The following is a 23887-nucleotide window of genomic DNA, read 5'->3' on the forward strand; positions in this document are numbered from 1 at the left end:
CGCTGCTGCCTCACAGCGCCAGGGACCCGGGGCAGCACGGTGACACAGTGGTTAGCACTGCTGCCTCACAGCGCCAGGGACCCGGGGCAGCACGGTGGCACAGTGGTTAGCACTGCTGCCTCACAGTGCCAGGGACCCGGGGCAGCACGGTGGCACAGTGGTTAGCACTGCTGCCTCACAGCGCCAGGGACCCGGGGCAGCACGGTGGCACAGTGGTTAGCACTGCTCCCTCACAGCGCCAGGGACCCGGGGCAGCACGGTGACACAGTGGTTAGCGCTGCTGCCTCACAGCGCCAGGGACCCGGGGCAGCACGGTGACAGTGGTTAGCACTGCTGCCTCACAGCGCCAGGGACCCGGGGCAGCACGGTGACACAGTGGTTAGCACTGCTGCCTCACAGCACCCGGATTCAATTCCAGCCTCGGGTCACTTCATCGAGTAGACCTTATCGTCTCTTCTGCATCCAACAGAGCAGACAGACAGGGCTTATAATGTCATGTCTTCTTTTGAAGATGACACTTTCAACTGTACAGCACACCCTCTGTGAAGCACGGGAACATATAGCCTGGATTACATACTGATGTCCCTGAACTATGTTGCAATCTGACACATTGGCTCACAGATGACTGCTGTGCCAAAGATGGCAATTAATTACAAACATGATACCTGTGACATTAAAACAACTGCAGCACTCACAAATATTACCCTGAGAGAACTGTCTTCACATCTAACTCATGAAAATTCAAATACCGACACTGCTGCACTCCCTACTGACCCTCTGACAGTGCGGCACTCCCTCAGCACTGACCCTCTGACAGTGCAGCACTCGCTCAGTACTGACACTCTGACAGTGCGGCGCTCCCTCAGTACTGACCCTCTGACAGTGCAGCACTCCCTCAGTACTGACCCTCTGACAGTGCAGCACTCCCTCAGCACTGACCCTCTGACAGTGCGGCACTCCCTCAGTACTGACCCTCTGACAGTGCGGCACTCCCTCAGCACTGACCCTCTGACAGTGCGGCACTCCCTCAGTACTGACCCTCTGACAGTGCGGCACTCCCTCAGTACTGACCCTCTGACAGTGCGGCACTCCCTCAGTACTGACCCTCTGACAGTGCTGCACTCCCTACTGACCCTCTGACAGTGCGGCACTCCCTCAGCACTGACCCTCTGACAGTGCGGCACTCCCTCAGTACTGACCCTCTGACAGTGCGGCACTCCCTCAGTACTGACCCTCTGACAGTGCGGCACTCCCTCAGTACTGACCCTCTGACAGTGCTGCACTCCCTACTGACCCTCTGACAGTGCGGCGCTCCCTCAGTACTGACCCCCTGACAGTGCGGCACTCCTCAGCACTGACCCTCTGACAGTGCGGCACTCCCTCAGTACTGACCCTCTGACAGTGCGGCACTCCCTCAGCACTGACCCTCTGACAGTGCGGCACTCCCTCAGCACTGACCCTCTGACAGTGTGGCACTCCCTCAGTACTGACGCTCTGACAGTGCGGCACTCCCTCAGTACTGACCCCCTGACAGTGCGGCACTCCTCAGCACTGACCCTCTGACAGTGCGGCACTCCCTCAGTACTGACCCTCTGACAGTGCGGCACTCCCTCAGCACTGACCCTCTGACAGTGCGGCACTCCCTCAGCACTGACCCTCTGACAGTGCGGCACTCCCTCAGTACTGACCCCCTGACAGTGCGGCACTCCTCAGTACTGACCCTCTGACAGTGCGGCACTCCCTCAGTACTGACCCTCTGACAGTGCGGCACTCCCTCAGCACTGACCCTCTGACAGTGCGGCACTCCCTCAGCACTGACCCTCTGACAGTGCGGCACTCCCTCAGTACTGACCCTCTGACAGTGCGGCACTCCCTCAGTACTGACCCTCTGACAGTGCGGCACTCCCTCAGTACTGACCCTCTGACAGGGCGGCACTCCCTCAGTACTGACCCTCTGACAGTGCGGCACTCCCTCAGCACTGACCCTCTGACAGTGCGGCACTCCCTCAGTGCTGACCCTCTGACAGTGCGGCACTCCCTCAGCACTGACCCTCTGACAGTGCGGCACTCCCTCAGCACTGACCCTCTGACAGTGCGGCACTCCCTCAGTACTGACCCTCTGACAGTGCGGCACTCCCTCAGCACTGACCCTCTGACAGTGCAGCACTCCCTCAGCACTGACCCTCTGACAGTGCGGCACTCCCTCAGTACTGACCCTCTGACAGTGCGGCACTCCCTCAGCACTGACCCTCTGACAGTGCGGCACTCCCTCAGTACTGACCCTCTGACAGTGCGGCACTCCCTCAGCACTGACCCTCTGACAGTGCGGCACTCGCTCAGCACTGACCCTCTGACAGTGCGGCATTCCCTCAGCACTGACCCTCTGACAGTGCGGCGCTCCCTCAGTACTGACCCTCTGACAGTGCAGCGCTCCCTCAGCACTGACCCTCTGACAGTGCGGCGCTCCCTCAGTACTGACCCTCCGACAGTGCAGCACTCCCTCAGCACTGACCCTCTGACGGGGAATTCTGAGCTCTCCAGTGACGGTGAGCTCACTTTACAGCCCAAAAGGTTTGTTGAAAGTTTGGTTTTGATTGTTGTGCACAGGTTGGTGATGGGACGCACGAACCCTCCTGTACGCAGGCCGGTGAGGAAGAAGGTGTCAGAGCGGGGTGAAAGGTCAGCGGAGACCGTCTGCAGTTCAATGGAAGTCGCTGAGAGATTGCAGCCTGTAGCTGGCCGCGATGATGGTGAGGAGCTGGAGGACCCGTGCGGACAAGCTGAGGCCTCTGGTGAAGATCATGAGAGTGAATCCACAGGGAGTGAAGATTCAGACTCTGATTCCTCAGCCGCAGATGGTCAAACTGCCCACTCCATTCAAAAAGGTGACTAACTGGTCTGAGTAACTGTTAATGCTCCAGCCAGTAACCCCACTGTCAGCATGTTTCTGATCCTCACTGCCTCGTTCAGGCATCACCTTCACCCTGTGACTTTCCACTCTGTCCAACTGAATCTCTGCTCTCTTTCTCTAGAACTTTCCACACTGTCCTTTGAACAGCTTCAGGAGTTGCAGAGCAAAGTGGGGCTGAAAGTTTACAACCAGGTGGCATTTGGAGCGGGTAATGGGGACAGTCGCAAGAAACGCAACCGTCCCCAGAAGAACAGGTAGGAATGCTCACACATCGCACCCCGTCCCGTCACCGTGTGGGGGAATCACAGACCCCCGTCCCGTCACCGTGTGGGGGAATCACAGACCCCCGTCCCGTCACCGTGTGGGGGAATCACAGACCCCCGTCCCGTCACCGTGTAGGGGAATCACAGACCCGTCCCGTCCCGTCACCGTGTGGGGGAATCACAGACCCCCCCCGTCCCGTCACCGTGTGGGGGAATCACAGACCCCCGTTCCGTCCCCGTGTGGGGGAATCACAGACCCCCCCCCAGGGGTGGCACAGTGGTTAGCATTGCTGCTTCACAGCTCCAGGGTCCTGGGTTCGATTCCCGGCTCGGGTCACTGTCTGTGTGGAGTTTGCACATTCTCCTCATGTCTGCATGGGTTTCCTCCGGGTGCTCCGGTTTCCTCCCACAGTCCGAAGATGTGCGGGTTAGGTTGATTGGCCAGGTTAAAAAAAAAATTGCCCCTTAGAGTCCTGGGATGTGTAGGTTAGAGGGATTAGCGGGTAAATATGTGGGGGTAGGGCCTGGGTGGGATCTGGTCGGTGCAGACTCGATGGGCCGAATGGCCTCCTTCTGCACTGTAGGGTTTCTATGATTTCCATCCCATCCCCGTGTGGGGGAGTCACAGACCCCCCCGACCCATCACCGTGTGGGGGAATCACAGACCCCCCCCCCCCCCCGTCCCGTCACCGTGTCGGGGAATCACAGACCCCCCCCCCCGTCCCGTCACCGTGTGGGGGAATCACAGACACCCCCCCGTCCTGTCACCGTGTGGGGGAATCACAGACCCCCCCCGTCCCGTCACCGTGTGGGGGAGTCACAGACCGCCCCCGTCACCGTGTGGGGGAATCACAGACCCCCCCCGTCACCGTGTGGGAGAATCACAGACCCCCGTCCCGTCACCGTGTGGGGGAATCACAGACCCCCGTCCCGTCACCGTGTGGGGGAATCACAGACCCCCCCCGTCACCGTGTGGGGGAATCACAGACCCCCGTCCCGTCACCGTGTGGGGGAATCACAGACCCCCGTCCCATCACCGTGTGGGGGAATCACAGACCCCCGTCCCGTCACCGTGTGGGGGAATCACAGACCCCCGTCCCGTCACCGTGTGGGGGAATCACAGACCCCCCCGTCACCGTGTGGGAGAATCACAGACCCCCGTCCCGTCACCGTGTGGGGGAATCACAGACCCCCCCGTCACCGTGTGGGGGAATCACAGACCCCCGTCCCGTCACCGTGTGGGGGAATCACAGACCCCCGTCCCATCACCGTGTGGGGGAATCACAGACCCCCGTCCCGTCACCGTGTGGGGGAATCACAGACCCCCGTCCCGTCACCGTGTGGGGGAATCACAGACCCCCGTGCCGTCACCGTGTGGGGGAATCACAGACCCACGTCCCATCACCGTGTGGGGGAATCACAGACCCCCCCCGTCCCGTCACCGTGTGGGGGAGTCACAGATCCCCCCGTCCCGTCACCGTGTGGGGGAGTCACAGACCCCCCCGTCCCATCACCGTGTGGGGGAATCACAGACCCCCGTCCCGTCACCGTGTGGGTGAATCACAGACCCCCCCGTCCCATCACCGTGTGGGGGAATCACAGACCCCCCCCGTCACCGTGTGGGGGAATCACAGACCCCCCCGTCCCCGTGTGGGGGAATCACAGACCCCCGTCCCATCACCGTGTGGGGGAGTCACAGACCCCCCGTCCCGTCCCCGTGTGGGGGAATCACAGACCCCCGTCCCATCACCGTGTGGGAGAATCACAGACCCCCGTCCCGTCACCGTGTGGGAGAATCACAGACCCCCGTCCCATCCCCGTGTGGGGGAATCACAGACCCCTGTCCCGTCACCGTGTGGGGGAATCACAGACCCCCCCCGTCCCGTCACCGTGTGGGGGAATCACAGACCACCCCCCGTCCCGTCACCGTGTGGGAGAATCACAGACCCCCGTCCCATCCCCGTGTGGGGGAATCACAGACCCCCGTCCCATCACCGTGTGGGGGGAAATCACAGACCCCCGTCCCATCACCGTGTGGGGGGAAATCACAGACCCCCGTCCCATCACCGTGTGGGGGAATCACAGACCCCCGTCCTGTCACCGTGTGGGGGAATCACAGACCCCCCCGTCCCGTCACCGTGTGGGGGAATCACAGACCCCCCCGTCCCATCACCGTGTGGGGGAATCACAGACCCCCCCCCGTCACCGTGTGGGGGAATCACAGACCCCCCCGTCCCATCACCGTGTGGGGGAATCACAGACCCCCCCGTCCCGTCACCGTGTGGGGGAATCACAGACCCCCGTCCCGTCACCGTGTGGGGGAATCACAGACCCCCCCGTCCCGTCACCGTGTGGGGGAATCACAGACCCCCCGTCCCGTCACCGTGTGGGGGAATCACAGACCCCCCCGTCCCGTCACCGTGTGGGGGAATCACAGACCCCCGTCCCGTCACCGTGTGGGGGAATCACAGACCCCCCCGTCCCGTCACCGTGTGGGGGAATCACAGACCCCCCCGTCCCGTCACCGTGTGGGGGAATCACAGACCCCCCCGTCCCGTCACCGTGTGGGGGAATCACAGACCCCCCCGTCCCGTCACCGTGTTGGGGGAATCACAGACCCCCGTCCCGTCACCGTGTGGGGGAATCACGACCCCCCCCGTCACCGTGTGGGAGAATCACAGACCCCCCCCCCGTCACCGTGTGGAGGAATCACAGACCCCCCCCCCCCCCCGTCACCGTGTGGGGGAATCACAGACCCCCCCCCCCCCCCCCCCGTCACCGTGTGGGGGAATCACAGACCCCCCCCCCGTCACCGTGTGGGGGAATCACAGACCCCCCCCCCCGTCACCGTGTGGGGGAATCACAGACCCCCCCCCCCCCCCCCCCCCGTCACCGTGTGGGGGAATCACAGACCCCCCCCCCGTCACCGTGTGGGGGAATCACAGACCCCCCCCCCGTCACCGTGTGGGGGAATCACAGACCCCACCCCCGTCACCGTGTGGGGGGAATCACAGACCCCCGTCCCATCACCGTGTGGGGGAATCGCAGACCCCCCCGTCCATCACCGTGTGGGGGGAATAGACCCCCCCCGTCACCGTGTGGGAGAATCGCAGACCCCCCCCCGTCACCGTGTGGGGGAATCACAGACCCCCCCCCGTCCCCGTGTGGGGGAATCACAGACCCCCCGTCCCGTCCCCGTGTGGGGAATCACAGACCCCCCCCGTCACCGTGTGGGGGAATCACAGACCCCCCCCGTCACCGTGTGGGGGAATCACAGACCCCCCCGTCCCGTCACCGTGTGGGGGAATCACAGACCCCCCGTCACCGTGTGGGGGAATCACAGACCCCCCCCGTCACCGTGTGGGGGAATCACAGACCCACCCCGTCCCCGTGTGGGGGAATCACAGACCCCCCGCGTCACCGTGTGGGGGATCACAGACCCCCGTCCCGTCACCGTGTGGGGGAATCACAGACCCCCCCCGTCCCGTCCCCGTGTGGGGGAATCACAGACCCCCCCCGTCCCGTCCCCGTGTGGGGGAATCACAGCCCCCCCCCCCCCGTCCCGTCCCCGTGTGGGGAATCACAGACCCCCGTCCCGTCCCGTCCCCGTGTGGGGGAATCACAGACCCCCCCCGTCCCGTCCCGTGTGGGGGAATCACAGACCCCCCCCCGTCCCGTCACCGTGTGGGGGGATTCACAGACCCCCCCGTCACCGTGTGGGGGGAATCACAGACCCCTCCGTCCCGTCACCGTGTGGGGGAATCACAGACCCCTGTCCCGTCACCGTGTGGGGGAATCACAGACCCCCCCCCCGTCCCGTCCCCGTGTGGGGAATCACAGACCCCCCCCGTCCCCGTGTGGGGGAATCACAGACCCCCCCGTCCCGTCACCGTGTGGGGGAATCACAGACCCCCCCGTCCCGTCACCGTGTGGGGGAATCACAGACCCCCCGTCCCGTCACCGTGTGGGGGAATCACAGACCCCCGTCCCGTCACCGTGTGGGGGAATCACGACCCCCCCCCGTCACCGTGTGGGGGAATCACAGACCCCCCCCGTCACCGTGTGGGAGAATCACAGACCCCCCCCGTCACCGTGTGGGGGAATCACAGACCCCCCCGTCCCGTCACCGTGTGGGGGAATCACAGACCCCCGTCCCGTCACCGTGTGGGGGAATCACAGACCCCCCCGTCCCGTCACCGTGTGGGGGAATCACAGACCCCCCGTCCCGTCACCGTGTGGGGGAATCACAGACCCCCGTCCCGTCACCGTGTGGGGGAATCACAGACCCCCCCGTCCCGTCACCGTGTGGGGGAATCACAGACCCCCCGTCCCGTCACCGTGTGGGGAATCACAGACCCCCCGTCCCGTCACCGTGTGGGGAATCACAGACCCCCCCCGTCCCGTCACCGTGTGGGGGAATCACAGACCCCCCCGTCCCGTCACCGTGTGGGGGAATCACGACCCCCCCCCCGTCACCGTGTGGGGGAATCACAGACCCCCCCGTCACCGTATGGGAGAATCACAGACCCCCCCCCGTCACCGTGTGGGGGAATCACAGACCCCCCCCCCCCCCGTCACCGTGTGGGGGAATCACAGACCCCCCCCCCCCCCCCCCCCCCCGTCACCGTGTGGGGGAATCACAGACCCCCCCCGTCACCGTGTGGGAGAATCACAGACCCCCCCCCGTCACCGTGTGGGGGAATCACAGACCCCCCCCCCCCCCCCCGTCACCGTGTGGGGGAATCACAGACCCCCCCCCCGTCACCGTGTGGGGGAATCACAGACCCCCCCCCCGTCACCGTGTGGGGGAATCACAGACCCCCCCCCGTCACCGTGTGGGGGAATCACAGACCCCGTCCCATCACCGTGTGGGGGAATCGCAGACCCCCCCGTCCCATCACCGTGTGGGGGAATCACAGACCCCCCCGTCACCGTGTGGGAGAATCGCAGACCCCCCCCGTCACCGTGTGGGGGAATCACAGACCCCCCCCGTCCCCGTGTGGGGGAATCACAGACCCCCCCGTCCCGTCACCGTGTGGGGGAATCACAGACCCCCCGTCCCGTCCCCGTGTGGGGGAATCACAGACCCCCCCGTCACCGTGTGGGGAATCACAGACCCCCCCGTCACCGTGTGGGGGAATCACAGACCCCGTCCCGTCCACCGTGTGGGGGAATCACAGACCCCCCCCGTCACCGTGTGGGGGAAATCACAGACCCACCCCGTCCCCGTGTGGGGGAATCACAGACCCCCCGCGTCACCGTGTGGGGGAATCACAGACCCCCGTCCCGTCACCGTGTGGGGGAATCACAGACCCCCCCCGTCCGTCCCCGTGTGGGGGAATCACAGACCCCCCGTCCCGTCCCCCGTGTGGGGGAATCACAGACCCCCCCCCCGTCCCGTCCCCGTGTGGGGGAATCACAGACCCCCCGTCCCGTCCCCGTGTGGGGAATCACAGACCCCCCCCGTCCCGTCCCCGTGTGGGAGAATCACAGACCCCCCCCCCGTCCCGTCACCGTGTGGGGGATTCACAGACCCCCCCGTCACCGTGTGGGGGAATCACAGACCCCTCCGTCCCGTCACCGTGTGGGGGAATCACAGACCCCTGTCCCGTCACCGTGTGGGGAATCACAGACCCCCCCCCCGTCCCGTCCCCGTGTGGGGGAATCACAGACCCCCCCCGTCCCCGTGTGGGGGAATCACAGACCCCCCCCGTCCCGTCACCGTGTGGGGGAATCACAGACCCCCCCGTCCCGTCCCCGTGTGGTGGAATCACAGACCCCGTCCCGTCACCGTGTGGGGAATCACAGACCCCCGTCCCGTCACCGTGTGGGGGAATCACGGACCCCCCCCCCGTCACCGTGTGGGGAATCACAGACCCCCCCGTCACCGTATGGGAGAATCACAGACCCCCCCCCGTCACCGTGTGGGGGAATCACAGACCCCCCCCCGTCACCGTGTGGGGGAATCACAGACCCCCCCCCGTCACCGTGTGGAGAATCACAGAGCCCCCCCCCGTCACCGTGTGGGGGAATCACAGACCCCCCCCCCCCCCCGTCACCGTGTGGGGGAATCACAGACCCCCCCCCCCCCCCGTCACCGTGTGGGGGAATCACAGACCCCCCCCCCGTCACCGTATGGGGGAATCACAGACCCCCCCCCATCACCGTGTGGGGAATCGCAGACCCCCCCCGTCACCGTGTGGGGGAATCACAGACCCCCCGTCCCGTCCCCGTGTGGGGGAATCACAGACCCCCCGTCACCGTGTGGGGAATCACAGACCCCCCCCGTCACCGTGTGGGGGAATCACAGACCCCCCCGTCCCGTCACCGTGTGGGGAATCACAGACCCCCCCCCGTCACCGTGTGGGGGAATCACAGACCCCCCCCGTCACCGTGTGGGGGAATCAACAGACCCACCCCGTCCCCGTGTGGGGAATCACAGACCCCCCCGTCACCGTGTGGGGGAATCACAGACCCCCGTCCCGTCACCGTGTGGGGGAATCACAGACCCCCCCCGTCCCGTCCCCGTGTGGGGGAATCACAGACCCCCCCCCGTCCCGTCCCCGTGTGGGGGAATCACAGACCCCCCCCCCGTCCCGTCCCCGTGTGGGGGAATCACAGACCCCCTGTCCCGTCCCGTCCCCGTGTGGGGGAATCACAGACCCCCCCCGTCCCGTCCCCGTGTGGGGGAATCACAGACCCCCCCCCCGTCCCGTCACCGTGTGGGGGATTCACAGACCCCCCGTCACCGTGTGGGGGAATCACAGACCCCTCCGTCCCGTCACTGTGTGGGGGAATCACAGACCCCTGTCCCGTCACCGTGTGGGGGAATCACAGACCCCCCCCCCGTCCCGTCCCCGTGTGGGGGAATCACAGACCCCCCCCGTCCCCGTGTGGGGGAATCACAGACCCCCCCGTCCCGTCACCGTGTGGGGGAATCACAGACCCCCCCGTCCCGTCCCCGTGTGGTGGAATCACAGACCCCCGTCCCGTCCCCGTGTGGGGGAATCACAGAACCCCCGTCCCGTCACCGTGTGGGGGAATCACAGACCCCCCCGTCCCGTCCCCGTGTGGGGAATCACAGACCCCCGTCCCGTCACCGTGTGGGGGAATCACAGACCCCTGTCCCGTCACCGTGTGGGGGAATCACAGACCCCCCCCCCGCCCGTCCCCGTGTGGGGGAATCACAGACCCCCCCCGTCCCCGTGTGGGGGAATCACAGACCCCCCCGTCCCGTCACCGTGTGGGGGAATCACAGACCCCCCCGTCCCGTCCCCGTGTGGGGGAATCACAGACCCCCGTCCCGTCACCGTGTGGGGGATTCACAGACCCCCGTCCCGTCACCGTGTGGGGGAATCACAGAGCCCCCTGTATGTGGGGGAGTTGTTGATTGTGCCGTGTGATGTGTAGTGAGTGCTGGGTATCTCAGTGGGATTGGGGTCACTCTCTGCTGGGTACCTCAGTGGGATTGGGGTCACTCTCTGCTGGGTATCTCAGTGGGTTTGGGGTCACTCTCTGCTGGGTGTCTCAGTGGGTTTGGGATCACTGCCTGCTGGGTGTCTCAGTGGGTTTGGGGTCACTCTCTGCTGGGTGTCTCAGTGGGTTTGGGGCACTCTGCCTGCTGGGTGTCTGTGGGTTTGGGGTCACTCTGCCTGCTGGGTGTCTCAGTGGGTTTGGGGTCACTCTCTGCTGGGTGTCTCAGTGGGTTTGGGGTCACTCTCTGCTGGGTGTTTCAGTGGGTTTGGGGCACTCTGCCTGCTGGGTGTCTGTGGGTTTGGGGTCACTCTCTGCTGGGTGTCTCTGTGGGATTGGGGTCACTCTCTGCTGGGTGTCTCAGTGGGTTTGGGGTCACTCTGCCTGCTGGGTGTCTCAGTGGGTTTGGGTCACTCTCTGCTGGGTATTTCAGTGGGTTTGGGATCACTGCCTGCTGGGTGTCTCAGTGGGTTTGGGGTCACTCTGCCTGCTGGGTGTCTCAGGGGTTGGGGTCACTCTCTGCTGGGTGTCTCAGTGGGTTTGGGTCACTCTCTGCTGGGTGTCTCAGTGGGTTTGGGGTTACTCTCTGCTGGGTGTCTCAGTGGGTTTGGGGTCACTCTCTGCTGGGTGTCTGTGGGGTTGGGGCACTCTGCTGGGTGTCTGGGGGGTTGGGTCACTCTCTGCTGGTGTCAGTGGGTTTGGGGTCACTCTCTGCTGGGTGTCTGTGGGTTTGGGATCACTGCCTGCTGGGTGTCTGTGGGGTTGGGGCACTCTCTGCTGGGTGTCTGTGGGGTTGGGTCACTCTCTCTGTTGGTGTCAGTTGGGTTTGGGGTCACTCTCTGCTGGGTGTCTCAGTGGGTTTGGGATCACTGCCTGCTGGGTGTCTCTGGGTTTGGGGTCACTCTCTGCTGGGTGTCTCAGTGGGTTTGGGGTCACTCTCTGCTGGGTGTCTGTGTGGTTGGGGTCACTCTGCCTGCTCGGTGTCTCAGTGGGTTTGGGGTCACTGCCTGCTGTGTGTCTGTGGGGTTGGGGTCACTCTGCCTGCTGGGTGTCTCAGTGGGTTTGGGATCACTGCCTGCTGGGTGTCTGTGGGGTTGGGGTCACTCTCTGCTGGGTATCTCAGTTGGTTTGGGGTCACTCTCTGCTGGGTGTCTCAGTGGGTTTGGGGTCACTCTGCCTGCTGGGTGTCTCAGTGGGTTTGGGGTCACTCTCTGCTGGGTGTCCTCAGTGGGTTTGGGGTCACTCTCTGCTGGGTGTCTGTGGGGTTGGGGCACTCTGCTGGGTGTCTCAGTGGGTTTGGGGTCACTCTGCCTGCTGGGTGTCTCAGTGGGTTTGGGGTCACTCTCTGCTGGGTGTCTCAGTGGGTTTGGGGTCACTCTCTGCTGGGTGTCTGTGTGGTTGGGGTCACTCTGCCTGCTGGGTGTCTGTGGGTTTGGGGTCACTCTCTGCTGGGTGTCTCAGTGGGTTTGGGGTCACTCTCTGCTGGGTGTCTCAGTGGGTTTGGGGTCACTCTCTGCTGGGTGTCTCAGTGGGTTTGGGGTCACTCTCTGCTGGGTGTCTGTGTGGTTGGGGTCACTCTGCCTGCTGGGTGTCTCAGTGGGTTTGGGATCACTGCCTGCTGGGTGTCTCTGGGTTTGGGGTCACTCTCTGCTGGGTGTCTCAGTGGGTTTGGGATCACTGCCTGCTGGGTGTCTCTGGGTTTGGGGTCACTCTCTGCTGGGTGTCTCAGTGGGTTTGGGGTCACTCTCTGCTGGGTGTCTGTGTGGTTGGGGTCACTCTGCCTGCTGGGTGTCTCAGTGGGTTTGGGATCACTGCCTGCTGTGTGTCTGTGGGGTTGGGGTCACTCTGCCTGCTGGGTGTCAGTGGGTTTGGGGTCACTCTCTGCTGGGTGTCTCAGTGGGTTTGGGGTCACTCTCTGCTGGGTGTCTGTGGGGTTGGGGTCACTCTGCCTGCTGGGTGTCTCAGTGGGTTTGGGATCACTGCCTGCTGGGTGTCTGTGGGGTTGGGGTCACTGCCTGTTGGGTGTCTGGGTTTGGGGTCACTCTCTGCTGGGTGTCTCAGTGGGTTTGGGGTCACTCTCTGCTGGGTGTCTGTGGGGTTGGGGTCACTCTCTGCTGGGTGTCTGTGGGGTTGGGGTCACTCTGCTGGGTGTCTGTGGGGTTGGGGTCACTCTCTGCTGGGTGTCTGTGGGATTGGGGTCACTCTGCTGGGTGTCTGTGGGGTTGGGGCTACTCTCTGCTGGGTTAATCTTCACACTCGGGGTGAGTGCTGCAGCTTCTCTTTCCCCAGACCCCTGGAGATGTCGGCCAGCCGGCCAGTCCCCTTCCTGCGGAAAGTGGTCCCTGTGCGGAAAGAGGTGAGTGCGGAACAAGGGGGGGATTTGGGACGCGGACCCTCCGTGTCCTGGTGTGGGGGAGGGGGAGGGACGTGGACGCTCGGTGGGGGGGATGGGGGGAGGGATGTGGACGCTCGGTGTGGGGGATGGGGGGGGGGATGTGGACGCTCGGTGTGGGGGATGGGGGGGGGGATGTGGACCCCCGGTGTGGGGGATGGGGGGGGGGATGTGGACGCTCGGTGTGGGGGATGGGGGGGATGTGGACGCTCGGTGTGGGTGATGGGGGGGAGGGATGTGGACGCTCGGTGTGGGGAATGGGGGGGGGGGGATGTGGACGCTCGGTGTGGGGGATGGGGGGGGATGTGGACGCTCGGTGTGGGGATGGGGGGAGGGATGTGGACGCTCGGTGTGGGGGATGGGGGGGGGGATGTGGACGCTCGGTGTGGGGGATGGGGGGGGGGGGATGTGGACGCTCGGTGTGGGGGATGGGGGGGGGATGTGGACGCTCGGTGTGGGGGATGGGGGGGGGATGTGGACGCTCGGTGTGGGGGATGGGGGGGGGATGTGGACACTCGGTGTGGGGGATGGGGGGATGTGGACGCTCGGTGTGGGGGATGGGGGGGGGATGTGGACGCTCGGTGTGGGGGATGGGGGGAGGGATGTGGACGCTCGGTGTGGGGGATGGGGGGGGGGGATGTGGACGCTCGGTGTGGGGGATGGGGGGATGTGGACGCTCGGTGTGGGGGATGGGGGGGGGGATGTGGACGCTCGGTGTGGGGGGGGGGGAGGGATGTGGACGCTCGGTGTGGGGGATGGGGGGGGGGGGGGTGTGGACGCTCGGTGTGGGGGATGGGGGGAGGGATGTGGACGCTCGGTGTGGGGGATGGGGGGGGGCTGTGGACGCTCGGTGTGGGGGATGGGGGGGATGTGGACGCTCGGTGTGGGGGATGGGGGGAGGGATGTGGACGCTCGGTGAGGGGGATGGGGGGGGATGTGGACGCTCGGTGTGGGGGATGGGGGGGGTGTGGACGCTCGGTGTGGGGGATGGGGGGGGGATGTGGACGCTCGGTGTGGGGGATGGGGGGGATGTGGACGCTCGGTGTGGGGGAGTGGGGGGGGATGTGGACGCTCGGTGTGGGGGGGGGGGGAGGGATGTGGACGCTCGGTGTGGGGGGGGATGTGGACGCTCGGTGTGGGGGATGGGGGGAGGGATGTGGACGCTCGGTGTGGGGGATGGGGGGGGGGATGTGGACGCTCGGTGTGGGGGATGGGGGGGGGGATGTGGACGCTCGGTGTGGGGGATGGGGGGATGGGGACGCTCGGTGTGGGGGATGGGGGGGGAGGGATGTGGACGCTCGGTGTGGGGGATGGGGGGGGGGATGTGGACGCTCGGTGTGGGGGATGGGGGGAGGGATGTGGACGCTCGGTGTGGGGGATGGGGGGGGTGGATGTGGACGCTCGGTGTGGGGGATGGGGGGATGTGGACGCTCGGTGTGGGGGATGGGGGGGATGTGGACGCTCGGTGTGGGGGATGGGGGGATGTGGACGCTCGGTGTGGGGGATGGGGGGGATGTGGACGCTCGGTGTGGGGGATGGGGGGAGGGATGTGGACCCCCGGTGTGGGGGATGGGGGGGATGTGGACGCTCGGTGTGGGGGATGGGGGGAGGGATGTGGACGCTCGGTGTGGGGGATGGGGGAGGGGATGTGGACGCTCGGTGTGGGGGATGGGGGGGGTGGATGTGGACGCTCGGTGTGGGGGATGGGGGGGATGTGGACGCTCGGTGTGGGGGATGGGGGGGGGGGATGTGGACGCTCAGTGTGGGGGATGGGGGGGGGGGGATGTGGACGCTCGGTATGGGGGGGGGGGATGTGGACGCTCAGTGTGGGGGATGGGGGGGGGGATGTGGACGCTCAATGGGGGGGGGGATGTGGACGCTCAGTGTGGGGGATGGGGGGGGGGATGTGGACGCTCGGTGTGGGGGATGGGGGGGGGGATGTGGACGCTCAGTGTGGGGGATGGGGGGGGGGATGTGGACGCTCAGTGTGGGGGATGGGGGGGGGGATGTGGACGCTCGGTGTGGGGGATGGGGGGGGGATGTGGACGCTCGGTGTGGGGGATGGGGGGGGATGTGGACGCTCGGTGTGGGGGATGGGGGGGCGATGTGGACGCTCGGTGTGGGGGATGGGGGGGGGATGTGGACGCTCGGTGTGGGGGATGGGGGGGGGGATGTGGACGCTCGGTGTGGGGGATGGGGGGATGTGGACGCTCGGTGTGGGGGATGGGGGGATGTGGACGCTCGGTGTGGGGGATGGGGGGGATGTGGACGCTCGGTGTGGGGGATGGGGGGGATGTGGACGCTCGGTGTGGGGGATGGGGGGGATGTGGACGCTCGGTGTGGGGGATGGGGGGAGGGATGTGGACGCTCGGTGTGGGGGATGGGGGGGATGTGGACGCTCGGTGTGGGGGATGGGGGGGGATGTGGACGCTCGGTGTGGGGGATGGGGGGAGGGATGTGGACGCTCGGTGAGGGGGAGGGATGTGGACGCTCGGTGTGGGGGATGGGGGGGGGGATGTGGACGCTCGGTGTGGGGGATGGGGGGGGCGATGTGGACCCCCGGTATGGGGGGGGGGGATGTGGACGCTCGGTGTGGGGGATGGGGGGGGGGATGTGGACGCTCGGTGTGGGTGATGGGGGGGAGGGATGTGGACGCTCGGTGTGGGGGATGGGGGGGATGTGGACGCTCGGTGTGGGGGATGGGGGGAGGGATGTGGACGCTCGGTGTGGGGGATGGGGGGGGGGGATGTGGACGCTCGGTGTGGGGGATGGGGGGGGGGATGTGGACGCTCGGTGTGGAGGATGGGGGGGATGTGGACGCTCGGTGTGGGGGATGGGGGGGAGGGATGTGGACGCTCGGTGTGGGGGATGGGGGGATGTGGACGCTCGGTGTGGGGGATGGGGGGGGTGTGGACGCTCGGTGTGGGGGATGGGGGGGGGATGTGGACGCTCGGTGTGAGGGATGGGGGGGGGGGATGTGGACGCTCGGTGTGGGGGATGGGGGGGGGGATGTGGACGCTCGGTGTGGGGGATGGGGGGGATGTGGACGCTCGGTGTGGGGGATGGGAGGGGGATGTGGACGCTCGGTGTGGGGGATGGGGGGGGATGTGGACGCTCGGTGTGGGGGATGGGGGGAGGGATGTGGACGCTCGGTGTGGGGGATGGTGGGGGGGGATGTGGACGCTCGGTGTGGGGGATGGGGGGGTATGTGGACGCTCGGTGTGGGGGATGGGGGGGGATGTGGACGCTCGGTGTGGGGGATGGGGGGAGGGATGTGGACCCCCGGTGTGGGGGAGGGATGTGGACGCTCGGTGTGGAGGGTTTGGGGTTGTCTGGTTGATACTGAACACTCACTCTCTCTCTCTCTGCTGTTTCTGCTCCTGTTTCTCCGCAGCTGATGCGAGATCCCCGGTTTGATGATCTGTCTGGAGAGTTTGATCCTGATATCTACAATAAAACTTACTCTTTCCTCAGCGAGATCCGGGACAAGGAGAAAGAGGTCAGTGAATGGCTGAGTGGTCGCTGGCGATCAGGGTGAGCCCCCCCCCCCCACCCCCGGGCCCTCCCAGCCCCTGGCGGGGATGGTATCCCCTCGGACAATGGCTGGACACTGGGGGACCTGGGGGCAGGTACTGGGCAGGCTGGGGTCCTGACCCCATTCAGTCAGAGTGTCAGCTGCATTGTCCAGGCTCCTGACTGGCCAGTCCCACTTCATTTATTCGGGTGGATGGACAGGGTTACAGCTGTTATTTAGACACCAGTCCGTTTAGCTCAGTTGGCTGGACGGCTAGTTTGTGATACAGAGAGACACCAACAGTGCGGGTTCAATTCCTGTACCGGCTGAGGTTATTCATGAAGGCCCCATCTTCTCTACCTTGCCCCTTGCCTGAGGTGAGGTGACCCTCAAGTTAAATCACCACCAGTCAGCTCTCCCCCTCAAAGCGGAAAGCAGCCTGGGATTGTGGCGACTTGGTCATTTGGACATGGCAGGAAGATGTGCGGCTGGGTCTAATCTCTGACTAATCGCTGCTTTGCCCCAGGAGTTCAGACACTCCTTCAATCTGATTTTCCTGTCTCTCCTGCAGGTTATTCGGAAGAAATTGCGAAAAGCCAAGGACCCACGGCAGAAACAGAAGCTGGAGTGTTTACTGCAGAGGATGGTAGGTGGATTTGGAGGGGGGACAAGGGGGAAATAGAAACTAGAAGCAGGTGGAGGCCATTTGGCCCTTCAAGCCTGCTCCACCATTCATTTTGATCATGGCTGATCCCACCTTTGTCCTTGATCCCTTTAGCCCCAAGAGCTATATCTAATTTCTTCCTGAAATCACACAACTCCTGCTGTGGTAGCGAATTCCACAGGCTGACCACTCCCTGGGTGAAGAAACCTCTTCTAATCTCTGTCCTAAACCGTCTGCTCTGTACCCTCGGAGGGCTGTCTGCCCTGTACCCTCGGAGGGCCGTCTACCTGTACCCTCGGAGGGCCGTCTGCCCTGTACCCTCGGAGGGCCGTCTACCCTGTGTCCTCGGAGGGCCGTCTACCCTGTGTCCTCGGAGGGCCGTCTACCCTGTGTCCTCGGAGGGCCGTCTACCCTGTGTCCTCGGAGGGCCGTCTACCCTGTGTCCTCGGAGGGCCGTCTACCCTGTGTCCTCGGAGGGGCGAACTAATAGAGGTGTATACAATTCTGAAGGGCATAGATAGGGTGAACAGTGGGAAGCTTTTTCCCAGGTCGGAGGTGACAAACACAAGGGGTCACGGGTTCAAGGTGAGGGGGGCAAGGTTCAACACATGTCAGGGGGACGTATTTTACACAGAGGGTGGTGGGGGCCTGGAATGCGCTGCCGAGCAAGGTGATTGAGGCGGACACACTGGGAACGTTTAAGACTTATCTAGATAGCCATATGAACGCAGTGGGAATGGAGGGATACAAAAGAATGGTCTGGTTGGGCACATGAGTGGCGCGGGCTTGGAGGGCCGAAGGGCCTGTTCCTGTGCTGTATTGTTCTTTGTTCTTGTTCTTTGTGACCCCTGGTTCTGGAAACCCACACCATCGGGAGCATCCTTCCTGCATCTACCCTGTCCAGTCTTGTAAGAGTTTATACTTTGTGGATAGGGAGGGAGGACGCGATGCAGTTATTGCCCATCCGTATTTGCCCTTCAGGAGGTGATAGTGTGCTGCCTTCTTGAACAGCTGCTGTCCCTGAGGTGTAAGTACAGCCACAGTGCTGTTAGTGAGCGAGTTGCAGGATTTTGACCCAGCGACACTGAAGGAACGCAGACACAAGTCCCCACGTCAGGACTAAAGGAACAAGTCACCAAGTACACTCATCCGCTTCACAATTTCCCTGGAACCCCGAACATTCCAGATCCTTCACCGTCTCCCCCAGACAGAACATTCCAGATCCTTCACCCTGTCTCCCCCAGACAGAACATTCCAGATCCTTCACCCTGTCTCCCCCAGACAGAACATTCCAGATCCTTCACCCTGTCTCCCCCAGACAGAACATTCCAGATCCTTCACCCTGTCTCCCCCAGACAGAACATTCCAGATCCTTCACCGTCTCCCCCAGACAGAACATTCCAGATCCTTCACCGTCTCCCCCAGACAGAACATTCCAGATTCTTCACCCTGTCTCCCCCAGACAGAACATTCCAGATCCTTCACCCTGTCTCCCCCAGACAGAACATTCCAGATCCTTCACCCTGTCTCCCCCAGACAGAACATTCCAGATCCTTCACCCTGTCTCCCCCAGACAGAACATTCCAGATCCTTCACCCTGTCTCCCCCAGACAGAACATTCCAGATCCTTCACCCTGTCTCCCCCAGACAGAACATTCCAGATCCTTCACCCTGTCTCCCCCAGACAGAACATTCCAGATCCTTCACCCTGTCCCCCCAGACAGAACATTCCAGATCCTTCACCCTGTCCCCCCAGACAGAACATTCCAGATCCTTCACCCTGTCTCCCCCAGACAGAACATTCCAGATCCTTCACCGTCTCCCCCAGACAGAACATTCCAGATCCTTCACCCTGTCTCCCCCAGACAGAACATTCCAGATCCTTCACCCTGCCTCCCCACTCTCCTCTCTCCCCCCCCCCCCCCCCCCCCATTACACTCAGACAGAACATAGAAAAGCTACATCACAAACAGGCCCTTCGGCCCACAAGTTGCGCCGAACATCTCCCTCCCTACTAGGCTTACCTATAACCCTCTATCTTACTAACTTCCATGAACTTATCCAAAAGTCTCTTAAAAGACCCTATCGAATCCGCCTCCACCACCACTACCGGCAGCCGATTCCACGCACCCACCACCCTCTGAGTGAAAAACTTACCCCTAACATCTCCTCTGTACCTACTCCCCAGCACCCTAAACCTGTGACCTCTTGTGGCAACCATTTCAGCCCTGGGTAAAAGCCTCTGAGAATCCACTCTATCAATACCTCTCAACATCTTATACACCTCTATCAGGTCACCTCTCATCCTCCGCTTCTCCAAGGAGAAAAGACCTAGCTCTCTCAACCTATCCTGATAAGGCATGCCACCTAATCCAGGCAACATCCTTGTAAATCTCCTCTGCACCCTTTCTATGGCTTCCACATCCTTTCTGTAATGAGGCGACCAGAACTGGGCACAGTACTCCAGGTGGGGTCTGACCAGGGTCCTATACAGCTGCAGCATTATCTCCCGATTTATAAACTCAATTCCTCTATTGATGAAGGCCAGTATTCCATACGCCTTCTTAACCACAGCCTCTACCTGCGACGCTGCTTTGAGCGTCCTATGAACCCGGACCCCAAGATCCTTCTGATCTTCCACACTGCCAAGCGTCTTACCCTTAATATTAGATTCTTTCATCCTATTCGACCTGCCAAAATGAACCACCACACACTTATCTGGGTTGAAGTCCATCTGCTACTTCTCCGCCCAGTCTTGCATCTTATCTATGTCTCGTTGCAACTGCTGACATCCCTCTACACTATCCACAACACCACCAACCTTTGTGTCATCAGCAAACTTGCCAACCCATCCTTCCACTTCCTCATTCAGGTCATTTATAAAAATCACAAAGAGCAAGGGTCCCAGAACAGATCCCTGGGGCACTCCACTGGTGACCGACCTCCATGCTGAAAAAGACCCATCTACAACCACTCTTTGCCTTCTGTGGGCAAGCCAGTTCTGAATCCACAAGGCAATGTCCCCTAGTATCCCATGCTCCTTCACTTTCTCAATAAGCCTTGCATGAAGCACCTTATCAAACGCCTTGCTGAAATCCATATAAACTTCATCTACCGCTCTTCCCTCGTCTATGTGTCTAGTTACATCTTCAAAAAATTCAATTAGGCTCGTAAGGCATGATCTGCCTTGGACAAAGCCGTGCTGGCTATTTCTGATCATACTATTCCTCTCCAGATATTCATAAATCCTGCTTCTCAGGATCTTCTCTATCAACTTACCAACCACTGAGGTGAGACTCACTGGTCTATAATTTCCCGGGCTATCTCTTCTCCCTTTCTTGCATAACGGAACCACATCCGCAATCCTTCAGAACCTCTCCCGTCTCCATTGTTGACGCAAAGATCATCGCCAGAGGCTCAGCAATCTCTTCCCTCGCCTCCCACAGTAACCTGGAGTACATCCCATCCGGTCCCGGCGATTTATCTAACTTGATACTTTTCAAAAGCTCCAACACACCCTCTTTCCTAATGTCCACCTGCTCAATCTTCTCAGTCCACTGTAAGTCTGCACTGCAACTACCAAGATCCCTTTCCACTGTGAATACTGAAGTAAAGTATTCATTGAGTACCTCTGCTATTTCTACCGGTTCTATACAGACTTTCCCACCGTCACATTTGATAGGTCCTACTCCTTCACATCTTATCCTCTTGCTCTTAACATACGTGTAGAATGCCTTGGGGTTTTCCTTTATCCTGTCTGCCAAGGCCTTCTCATGACCCCTTCTTGCTCTTCTAATTTCCCTCTTAAGTTCCTTCCTACTAGTCATATACTCTTCTAGATTTCTAACATTACCTAGCTCCCTGAACCTTTTGTAGGCTTTTCTTTTCTTCTTGACTAAATTCGTTACAGCTTTCGTGCACCATGGTTCCTGTAACCTACCATAACTCCCCTGTCTCATTGGAATGTTGCTGTGCAGAGCTCCAGACAAATTTTCCTTGAAAATTTGCCACATTTCTTCTGTACATTTCCCTGAGAAAACCTCCTTCCAATTTATGCCTCTAATTTCCTGCCTAATAGCCTCATAATTGCCCTTACTCCAAATAAACACTTTCCTAGCTTGACTGATTCTATCTCTCTCCAATGCTAATTTAAAGGAGATAGAGTTATGATCACTATCCCCAAAATGCTCTCCCACTGAGAGATCTGACACCTGCCCAGGTTTATTCCCTAATACCAAATCAAGTACAGCCTCTCCTCTTGTCGGCTTATCCACATACTGTGTCAGGAAGCCCTCCTGAACACACCTAACAAACTCCTCCCCATCTAAACCCCTCACCCTAGGGATATTCCAATCGATATTTGGGAAATTAAAATCTCCCAACACGACCACTCTGTTATTATCACATCTCTCCAGGATCTGCTTCCCAATCTGCTCCTCCACATCCCTGCTACTATTGGGCGGCCTAAAGAAAACACCCAGTAAAGTTACCGACCCCTTCCTGTTCCTAACCTCCACGCACAGAGATTCTGTAGACAATCCCTCTGTGGCGTCCATCTTTTCTACAGCCGTGACACTATCCCTGATCAACAGTGCCACTCCCCCGCCCCTTTTGCCTCCTTCCCTGTCCCTCCTGAAACATCTGAAACCCGGCACTTGAAGTATCCAGTCCTGTCCCTGAGATAACCAAGTCTCTGTAATGACCACCACATCACACTCCCAAGTAGTGATCCACGCTCTAAGCTCATCCATTTTGTTCACTACACTCCTTGCGTTAAAATACACACATCTCAACCCTTCGGTCTGAGCGCTCCCCTTCTCCGTCACCTGCCTATCCTCCCTCTCACACTGTCTACAACCCCCTTTTATTTTTACGCTAACCTCCCCTCTCCCAGTCACCTCATTTTGGTTCCCACCCCCCAACCATTCTAGTTTAAACTGTCCCCAGTAACCTTAGCAAACCTTCCCGCCAGGATATTGGTCCCCCTGGGATTTAAGTGAAACCCGTCCTTTTTGTACAGGTCGCACCTGCCCCTAAAGAGGTCCCAATGATCCAGGAACCTGAATCCCTGCCCCCTGCTCCAATACCTCAGCCACGCATTTATCCTGCACATTATTCCGTTCCTTCCCTCACTGTCTCGTGGCACAGGCAGCAATCCTGGGATTACTACCTTTGCGTTCCTTCTTCTTAACTCCCTACCTAACTTCCTATATTCTCCTTTCATAACCCCTTCCCCTTTCCTGCCTATGTCAGTGGTCATGATGTGGAGATGCCGGCGTTGGACTGGGGTAAACACAGTAAGAAGTTTAACAACACCAGGTTAAAGTCCAACAGGTTTATTTGGTAGCAAAAGCCACACAAGCTTTCGGAGCTCCAAGCCCCTTCTTCAGGTGAGTGGGAATTCTGTTCACAAACAGAGCATATAAAGACACAGACTCAATTTACATGAATAATGGTTGGAATGCGAATACTTACAACTAATCAAGTCTTTAAGAAACATAGAACATAGAACATAGAAAGCCACAGCACAAACAGGCCCTTCGGCCCACAAGTTGCGCCGATCACATCCCCACCTCTAGGCCTATCTATAGCCCTCAATCCCATTAAATCCCATGTACTCATCCAGAAGTCTCTTAAAAGACCCCAACGAGTTTGCCTCCACCACCACCGACGTCAGCCGATTCCACTCACCCACCACCCTCTGAGTGAAAAACTTACCCCTGACATCTCCTCTGTACCTACCCCCCAGCACCTTAAACCTGTGTCCTCTCGTAGCAACCATTTCAGCCCTTGGAAATAGCCTCTGAGAGTCTACCCTATCCAGACCTCTCAACATCTTGTAAACCTCTATCAGGTCACCTCTCATCCTTCGTCTCTCCAGGGAGAAGAGACCAAGCTCCCTCAACCTATCCTCATAAGGCATGCCCCCCAATCCAGGCAACATCCTTGTAAATCTCCTCTGCACCCTTTCAATGGCTTCAACATCTTTCCTGTAATGAGGTGACCAGAACTGCGCGCAGTACTCCAAGTGGGGTCTAACCAGGGTCCTATAAAGCTGCAGCATTATCTCCCGACTCCTAAACTCAATCCCTCGATTAATGAAGGCCAGTACGCCGTACGCCTTCTTGACCGCATCCTCCACCTGCGAGGCCGATTTAAGAGTCCTATGGACCCGGACCCCAAGGTCCTTCTGATCCTCTACACTGCTAAGAATGGTACCCTTCATATTATACTGCTGCTTCATCCCATTGGATCTGCCAAAATGGATCACCACACACTTATCCGGGTTGAAGTCCATCTGCCACTTCTCCGCCCAGTCTTGCATTCTATCTATGTCTCGCTGCAACTTCTGACATCCCTCCAAACTATCCACAACACCACCTACCTTGGTGTCGTCAGCAAACTTACCAACCCATCCCTCCACTTCCTCATCCAGGTCATTTATGAAAATGACAAACAGCAAGGGTCCCAGAACAGATCCCTGGGGCACTCCACTGGTCACTGACCTCCATGCAGAGAAAGACCCCTCCACAGCCACTCTCTGCCTTCTGCAGGCAAGATGTGGAGATGCCGGCGTTGGACTGGGGTAAACACAGTAAGAAGTTTAACAACACCAGGTTAAAGTCCAACAGGTTTATTTGGTAGCAAAAGCCACACAAGCTTTCGAGGC

The 23887-nt window shown here is 61.0% G+C and overlaps 1 protein-coding gene across 7 annotated transcripts in view; it reads left to right on the plus strand.

The window, feature by feature from the left end:
* rrp36 (ribosomal RNA processing 36) overlaps nt 1-23887 on the plus strand; it is a 58503-nt gene that overhangs the window by 13682 nt on the left and 20934 nt on the right. For all 7 annotated transcript variants that reach the window (XM_078204551.1, XM_078204552.1, XM_078204554.1 and 4 more), the window contains 5 exons: nt 2608-2885; nt 3033-3165; nt 12937-13003; nt 16434-16538; nt 17125-17199. In XM_078204551.1, coding sequence (XP_078060677.1) covers nt 2615-2885; nt 3033-3165; nt 12937-13003; nt 16434-16538; nt 17125-17199 — 651 coding nt within the window. In that variant the 5' untranslated portion in view covers nt 2608-2614. The remainder of the gene's footprint in view (nt 1-2607; nt 2886-3032; nt 3166-12936; nt 13004-16433; nt 16539-17124; nt 17200-23887) is intronic.

This window comes from Mustelus asterias, unplaced genomic scaffold, assembly GCF_964213995.1.
Source record: "Mustelus asterias unplaced genomic scaffold, sMusAst1.hap1.1 HAP1_SCAFFOLD_379, whole genome shotgun sequence".
Classification (NCBI taxonomy): domain Eukaryota; kingdom Metazoa; phylum Chordata; class Chondrichthyes; order Carcharhiniformes; family Triakidae; genus Mustelus; species Mustelus asterias.